Consider the following 8,161-nt stretch of genomic DNA (forward strand, 5'->3'; position numbering starts at 1 on the left):
GGGTATCGAAAGCAACTCGGCCACAGCTTTACACATGCTATGCTATGCTACAAAGGCCGCGACGACCAGCTATCCAGCTAGAAATGAACGATCCTGAAATAAATAAACTGCCACGACAGAAACGCCCGGGGTATTCGTTGTTGTCCCAGTACCCACACCATGCGCCTCTCGTGCCGAACCAGGCGTCGATACCAACACCAGTCGTGAACATGAAGCCCGTATCCTCCGCACTCGAACAAGCATCTTGAACATTTACTCCGTAAACCGCAGTCGAATCCAACGATCAGATCAACCGCCCTTCTCCTTCCCAGCGCTCACTGGCCGCACTGCCACAGCCCCCCTGCCCCCCTTCCTCTCCAACCACCCACTCAACAACCCATCCAGCTCCCTCTCAAGCACGCCCAACTTCCCCCTCTCCTCGACCCACAAGCCCGCCATGAGCGGATGCTGTGGGCCCACCGGCACAACGCCACTAACATCGTTAACCACAATCAGCATATCCCTGATGTCGCTGCCGTCGTCTAGGTAGTGGCGGAGTGAAGCGTCCGACCAGGGCGGCAGCGTGCTTTGATTCGAGGTGGTGGGAGAGAGCGTGTTGGGCGAGGACGGGGACGGCGGCGCGGGGGAGGGCGTTTTGCCTTTTGTGGCGAAGAGGGGGGAAGTCGGTGTGAGTTGACTGTGCGCTGTGACGCTTGCGCTGCGAGGGGCGTCTGATGCGGCGGATGCGGTTCGCGGTATTGGTGCTGGTCGGGCGGGCGGGGGAGGAATGGCGCCTTGAGAGTTTCCGGGTGTAGCACTTGAGGATGTGGCGGCAGACGCTGGGTGCGGTTCCGTTGAGATGGGCTCGTGAAGTGGCGGTGTTGTGCTGGGCGACACTGGCGACACTGGCGATACTTCCTGGTCTTCTTGACTGGAATCATCGCCGACGAGCGCGGGAGGTTGGCTTACGTCCGCCTCGAGGTTTTCCACATCGATCGGCGAAACGTGCACTGGAGAGTCGGACAGTCGCTCCGCAGCCACCTCCGTTGCCGTCGACTCATGCTCGTGAGACTTCCACCCTTCGATGTGGTCTGCAAAAGGATCCTCCTCTAGTCTCTCCACGTCGGGTGACGAATCGATGTCGAGCTCCATGCGCTGCTTGGCCTTCTTCAGCTTCTCGCGCTTCACCTTCATCTCCTCTGGGTCCGAGGTCCGCAGAACATGAATAGGGTTTAGCTTGCGCATCCCGCCTGACAACTGGTGAGCATGTCCCGACCGAGGGGACGCGGCTTTCAGTGGTGCTGGTTTTTCTACGGCCTGCTCGGACTCTGGTGTCACAAGGCGCATGGTTGAATCGACAGCGCCGTTTGAGATCGTGCTTGTTGTGTTTGCTTCCTGCGGGCTTGCAGCCTCTGCGTCTGGCTTGGTCTCCTGAGACGAGGTATCGCCACGAGGTTTCTGCAGCTTCCCTTTACTGCCTTGTCTCGACGGCGGCTGACCGTTATCACTATCAAGCGAGAGCGTTCTCTCGGCAAGCAACGACTCCTCAGATGCCTTCGAAGACTGTGGGGAGCTTCTCTCAGATTCTCCGGATCGCTTTTCGTCGCTTGACTCAGTGTCCTGGTTCTTCGTCTTTTTGTCTTTCTTCTTGAAGAGTCCGCTGAGCATGCCCGGTTTCTTCTCCTTCTTTTTCTTGTCGTCCTTGGCTTTGACGGAGACACGATCTTTGTCCAGGCTTTCAAGGCTTGATGACATTCGCTCCTTGCTTGATACAGTGGAAGTGCTGGAATCGTCGCGTAACAGGTTGGGCGTGAGCGTGATCTTCCGAGTTTCAACGTTGTCGTCCTTGAAGAACGAGTCGGTGTTGCGTACTGTCCCGTTTCGCGATACTTTGGCGTCCACTACTAGAGTCAGCATCACTCTGCACACCGAGTTGTTACTCTGAGCATACTTCGGTCAAACACCTCATCGCTCGCTCGCCGTCGTCCCTGGACTTCGTCCTCTCGGTTCTCTGCACGGCGGACGACTTCCGCATCGGCGTCCTCCTTACCGCTCACCTTCAAAGGTTCCACAGCCGAGACCCTGTCCTGATCGACAGATTCGCCGTTCTGCTGTTTCGCCGCTTGGATTTCGCCATTGGTCATCGGACGAGCCTCGTCGCTTTCCTCGTCGGAAGAGTAGTCGTAATCGGAGGCTTCTACGTAGGTCGGCGCTGTGAAGGTGACCGTCTTCGCGTTTCTCCGACGCATGGCTTTCTTGAGCGGGTTCTTTGATTTCTCCGCATTATCTGAGAGCATGGTCGCAGATAACTGTGGCAGTCGTTAGAGCAGACTGGGACCGCACAAACAGATGTACTCACATCGATATTTCGATGCTTGTTTAGCCTTGCTAATCTTTCTGTCGGCGTTTCGATGTGCTCAGCGGGGAGGTATCCTATTTATTGGCTATCAGCGATTCGTATTGCGAAGAATGCGAGTTTCACACGCACCTATACTGCTGTCCTTGACAATCCTCACAAGCCACCAGTAGCTATTGCTGTCATCTAGCAACACCATGGTGTCCCCCTTGATAGCATTTGCTTGGCCTTCCACCGTCGCAACAAAATTGTGTAGTGCGTAAACGAAATCGAAATCAATATCTTCTGTTTCACGTAAGCATTCATCCCCCCAGCCGAAGTCGACAAAACGAGGATCGGAAGAGAAGGAGACGTCAGTCGGATCATCATCGTTGCAAGATTCCTCGTCCCAGCTGGAGGCGTCGCTATCAGTCGCCCAGGAGTCGGCGTCTTGGTCGTCAACGGAATCGGTAGGGGATGCGTCAACAAATTCATTAGGGGAGGGCGAACGGCTAGCTGGACATGGTACGGTCGATGCGGCATGTGCGTCGTCTGCATCGTCAAAGCTGTTGTCGAGGAGAGGGTCGTCCTCAGGCAGAAGGAGGCTATGTAGGTCTTCGTCGTCGGCGAGGTCTGAATGCTCTTGCAGTTCCTCGAGCTCCTGGTCCAGCGACATGGGCGTTGATGGCCTTGACTTGGATCCGGGAAAGAGATGTACGGTGCGATCCGTGCTGTCACCGTTGGTTTCCCGTCCGGTTCCCGGGTTCCAAGCGGTCGAGGCTAATATATACTTATCCCTTCGATGATGATCCTCTGACTTGGTGGTGGTTTTCATCGCCCGAAGACCGGTTGGCAGGCGATTTTGAAAGACTTTGAGAGGCGAAGAACAAGAACCAGCTTGTTGAAAAGGCTGGGGCGCAATTCGCGTCGGGCTGTTCTGCCCACTTGGCGCAAAAGAAAGTGGAAAATGAGTAGGAGTGGCGATGAAAGGTGAAGAAGAGTCGAAGATAGAAGCTGGAGATTGTGCTGATATTGCCGACGCCTGCCGAGTGGGTGTAGGAGTCAAGGAAGAAGCCCGCTTCGGCCATGTGGGCAGAGTTGACGGTGAAGCTGAACAGGAATACCCACCATCGGATATTGACGGAGAACTCGAGATCTGGCCCATCATATCATCATCAAGCGCATCTTCGCTCTCCGCATCGGTGATATCAACTTCCCCTGAGCCCCCAAACCCATCACCGTTCTTCCTTGGAGACTGGTCCTCGTGGTATTCATGATCTCCGTTTACCCTGTGCGATAGGTCGTCGTCCGGCTCCGGGCTAGCCCGTAGGACATGCTGCGCATCGGCCCACGCTTGGGACAGGTGCTCTTCCTCGGACGTTCGCTCGGCTTGGACGTGTCTGACAGCGGCCGCATGGTGTGGTGCAGGGGCGCCGATACCGAGGGGTGCGGGCTGAGTGGGCTGTCGAGTGTGGTCTTTCGCTGAGGGCGAGTGATGGTCCTGTAGGTCGATCGTGTCTGTCCAGCAAACAGTGAGCCTTCTTCCATCGCACTACGAACCGATTGCAGTCGCGCGCGATTGCTCACCCGCTCTGATTATGTGTGGCCTCGTCATCTTGAACCATAGATCAACCGGCCCGCAACCGCGCTGTAGCGGGCAGAGCGCCTAACGTACGCCTTCCTTCGAGGAATGCGGCGTCTGAAATGTCGGTGAACGGTGTTGTTTGTACGCAGCCGAAAGACGTTCGGAAGAGACTGTGCTCAATGATGTGCCTGCGAAGGATGGGTGCCGCATGCGCCGTGTGATCGCGTTCCTACTGGAGGAACGACAGCAAGAAGGGGGTTCGATGATGCGCAGACGCTGCTATCTGCGCGCAGCAGCCATCGTTGCGGCGCTCCGTTCGAGTTGGTGTCTTGTCTGTACGTAGCGATGCAGCGATCTTGCAAGGCGTTCGGATGGCTAGGCGGTGCGGTGAATGTGCGGGCCTCAGGAATGGTCTCTGCTTCGTTCCTCCTCATCGCCTGAAGGCGAGAGCCGGGGAAATTTTGGGGCAAGCCTGCCGTGCCATCCCAGGGTCCGTGCTTGATTTAGCCTGTTTCACTCAGATTTACCCCTGACGATTGATTGCCGAGTATCACGAGACTTCCGCAACATGAGACGAACATCGACTATCATTACCAATGGCGCCATTTGGGTACGTGGTTTAGTTATCGATCCTCCCAAGGCATTCAAACATCCGTCCATGTACAATAGCCGTTGTGGGAGATCACCAGAGATTACCCGCTAGTGCTCGGGCCGGCGCGCTGCCAGCCATCGGCCGCCTTCGATTCACTACGGAAACCACACCGCATCATCCATAGATCGACTCCAGCCCATCTACGTTCCAAACGAGCCCACTCCAAAACCACTGAGATCCCACCCATCCCCCAATCCCACGTTATGTGTTTTCCGCCCACAGCCCTCTACCTCTTCAGCGTCTTCTGCTTCTCCGCATTCTCCACCAACTTCCTCCCCTGGATAAACATCCCCTTCCTCTTCCTCACCCCGTCCATATACTTCTTGGCCACGTTCTCCCTGTCCGCCAGCTCGCCCAGATCCTCAAGGTCCTCCTCCGTGAATGGCACCCAGAAGGGGTCCTCGTCCAGCATCTCGAAGCCCTGGAAGACGAGCTGCGGCTGCGCGGCGCCGGACGTGCGCTTCCTGATCTCGTCGCTGAAGCCGAAGGACTCGGCGACGGGCAGCACGGAGACGATGGTGAAGAAGGGCGTGCCTTCCTTCATGCTCTCGGAGAGGATGCGGCCGCGGCGCCGAGTTATGACGCCGTAGACGCGGCCGAGGACTTCGGCTGTGGGATGGTTAGCGTTGTCTGGGGTTTGAGATTTGTAAGTAAGATGACTTACTTGATGCTTGGATCTCGCAGCTGTACATCGCCAGCAGCATCCGCGGGCTCCAGTCCAAGAAACCTTGCCGTATGGAGTCGCGGACTGTCTTGATGACCTCGCCGGTGAGCCGTCCAAGCTTTTCGCGCGGGTTGCTTTCCTCCTCTGCGTGCATGTTGATAGACACGTCTTCCAGGAAGACGGCTATGCCTTGAACCGGCTCGGCACAGAGCGGACCCTGCGCTGTGGCAAGCTGAAACGCATAGACGATCTTATCGGCGAAATCTCTTGCCGTCAGTGTATCTGCTGACGTTGTATCCGCCGAGTCTTCTGTAGGCTGCTCGTTTGATGCATCTCGTAGCCTGCACATGACGTTAGCATCGTTCGCATACTGCAAGACCAACCCGCTGAACATACGCTCTTCCACAGCAGCCACCTGGCGTAATATCAACCAACAAGTTCGGCCCAACTCTCCTGGGACCAAAAGCCGCAATGTGCTCAATGACGTCGGCCCATGCCTCCTTATCACCCTTCGCCTCGTTGAACGCATCCTTCAGTTCCTTCTTGAAGTCCGCCAACGACAACAGAACCCCCGTCTCCACGACTCCGGCGTCTTCAAGACGGTCATGCTCGGCGGCCTGATCATGTGGTATACTCTGCGGCGTGTCCTCGCTCCTCTGCCCCTCCTCTTCCGCTCGGGTCTCCGAGTAGAGCTTTTTGATCGCTGCGGTATTCTTACTGAGGAACTCGGTAACAGGCGCCGGCAAGGGCCGGACCCTCAACCTGACAGTGACCTGCTTCGACGTCGTAACGCCAACGACCGTACCGCGCGGCAGATCCTTATCCCTCGGAGGATTCATCTCCGGCGCACTGACGATGCTCTCTCGATACGGCACGATCGGTTCACCGGCCTGGATCTCGCAGCGCGCGAACCGCTCCCTGAGATCCTTGAGACACCGCTCAAGGTGCAGTTCGCCAGCCGTCAGTATGACATGTTCACCACTCTCTAGTACCTCGTACTCAGCGCATGGATCGCTTTGCTGCAGCAGGCGGAGGCCGGCGATCATTTTGCCCAGGTCAGCTGGGTTCTCCGGCTCCAGCGCTACGCGGACGATGGGTTGGGTGCCCATGTTGACGCCTGCGAGATTGATGCCGCCTTCGAGCTGGCTGCAGAGCGTCCCAGATTTTAGCACGTGGCCTGCCAGACCGCCGACGCCGAAGACGACGCCTGCGGGTACTGTGGTCAATGGCTCCAGGCCGCGGCCCATCAGGAGGTACAGTGCCGTAATCGTCACCTTCCGCGGCTCCGGATGCGCGTGTGGGTTTGCAGGCGAAAACTTCGGAGGCAGTACGTAGACCTCATCGCCAACACTGAGCGTGCCAGCATAGATACGCGCGAAGCCAATCAGGTGTTCCGGATTCTCTTTCTCCGTCTGCTCTCCCTCTCCGGTCTCAGGCCCATTCTCACCGATAACTGCATTACTGAAAGCTTCAGTGACGTTCGCGATATCGCCATTCGTCTCTGCCTGGGCTTTTGCTATCTCGGCTCGCTTTTTGCGGGCCAGATCGCGCGCTTCTTCTGCGCTGAGGGTGCCGCCGGAGCGCCGCTTGTTTTCTGGGAGCTCGCTTTCGGGCACGGAGACCATCTTGCTGACGTAGGCCACTGTGGGCTCGTCCGGGTCGCTCTTGGAGTGGAGCATGGCGTTCTTGATTCGAGGGTCGACGTGATCACCACCAGGCGACTCTTTGATGATGCTCTCCATCCTAGCTGCTTGGGCGACTGGAGGCGATGGTAGATGCTCGATGACGGAAACCAGAACCGCCGTCGATAGGGGCAGCCATGCGGCGAAGAGTGCCATTAGAAGGGCCCGAGGATCTCGAGAGCGAAGGATGTGTGGTGGCAAATTCAAACCAAGTGATTTGGTGATCTTCTCAACCATGGCGGGATCTCTGGATCAAGAGAAGAATAAGTATTTGATTCTGGTAGTGTACATGGTCGATTGCAAAATCGAGGAGTATCAACGAGAGATAGGAGATCCACGCACCCCTTCCCTTTGTTACCACCAGTAGTAGCTTCGTAGACTGCCCAGATATTCTCAAGCACCAGTTGGACGAACATAGGCTTCAGTGCCCTGCCCTTTAGATGTTTCGAGCCCAGCACTCTTTTGGTTTTGGGGTCCAGATAGAAGTCGCCCCAGAGCACCTTCTCAAGGACTGAGCGTTTGATGCCGAGCTTCTTCTCATACAGACCGGCGAACTGCTTGACAGTGAAGGCCCAGCCATCAACAGCGCTGCTGAAAATCACATTGTTGTTCTCAGGAGCGAAGTAGATATCCTCGTCGTCCTTTTCCTCAAAATCTGCCGCTGTGCCGTTCGTTGCGACGCCATTTGCATCTTCGGGAACCGAAGCGTTCGCACTCGACGCAGCGCTACCATCCGATTTGGCTGCCGCAGCTGCGGTGACTCGCTCCTCGACTCGCTCGCGCCATCTCAGGTCGTCTTCCATACGCTCACCTTGGAAAAAGCTGCCCATGACAGCGTTGACTTGCTCTAGTAGCTTACTTAGATGTGAATACGCCTCTGCAGGGCTCATCCTCAGCTCGGTTACCAGGCGGTCCATCTTGTTGATCACGAGTATGGGCTTAAGCTTTTCTATCCAGGTTTGCCGAAGCACCGTGACAGTCTGACTGCAGACGCCCTCGACAGCATCGACGAGCACAACGGCTCCATCGCATAGCCGCGATGCCGTAGAAACTTCGTAGCTGAAGTCGATATGGCCTGGGGAGTCTATCAGATTGATCAGGTGTTCCTCTTGTTCAGGCTGAGCTTCCGGCGCGTTTCTTCGCAAGAGAGAGAAGTACAAGGATATGGCGGACGACTCCATAGTAATGCCCCTAAGCTGTTCATCAGGCCTCGAGTCAAGATAACGTATCTTGCCCGCCAGCTTGGGTGATATGATGCCGTTCG

The 8,161-nt window shown here is 56.5% G+C and overlaps 2 protein-coding genes across 2 annotated transcripts; both read right to left on the reverse strand.

Moving 5' to 3' along the window:
- Nucleotides 1-288: 288 nt before the first annotated feature.
- On the reverse strand, nucleotides 289-2,990 carry W97_08756 (uncharacterized protein; the record flags this gene model as incomplete). The annotated part of the gene is made up of 4 exons (XM_007786623.1): nucleotides 289-1,880; nucleotides 1,931-2,288; nucleotides 2,339-2,412; nucleotides 2,468-2,990. 4 exons carry the CDS (start codon nucleotides 2,988-2,990, stop codon nucleotides 289-291), a joined length of 2,547 nt encoding a protein of 848 aa, XP_007784813.1.
- Nucleotides 2,991-4,777: 1,787 nt separating this feature from the next.
- On the reverse strand, nucleotides 4,778-8,078 carry W97_08757 (elongation factor EF-2; the record flags this gene model as incomplete). Its single annotated transcript, XM_007786624.1, has 4 exons — nucleotides 4,778-5,160; nucleotides 5,216-5,556; nucleotides 5,612-7,144; nucleotides 7,240-8,078. The coding sequence occupies 4 exons, from the start codon at nucleotides 8,076-8,078 to the stop codon at nucleotides 4,778-4,780; spliced, it is 3,096 nt and encodes a 1,031-aa protein (XP_007784814.1).
- Between the last annotated feature and the right edge of the window lie 83 nt (nucleotides 8,079-8,161).

Source organism: Coniosporium apollinis (assembly GCF_000281105.1).
Source record: "Coniosporium apollinis CBS 100218 chromosome Unknown supercont1.62, whole genome shotgun sequence".
Lineage (NCBI taxonomy): Eukaryota > Fungi > Ascomycota > Dothideomycetes > Coniosporium > Coniosporium apollinis.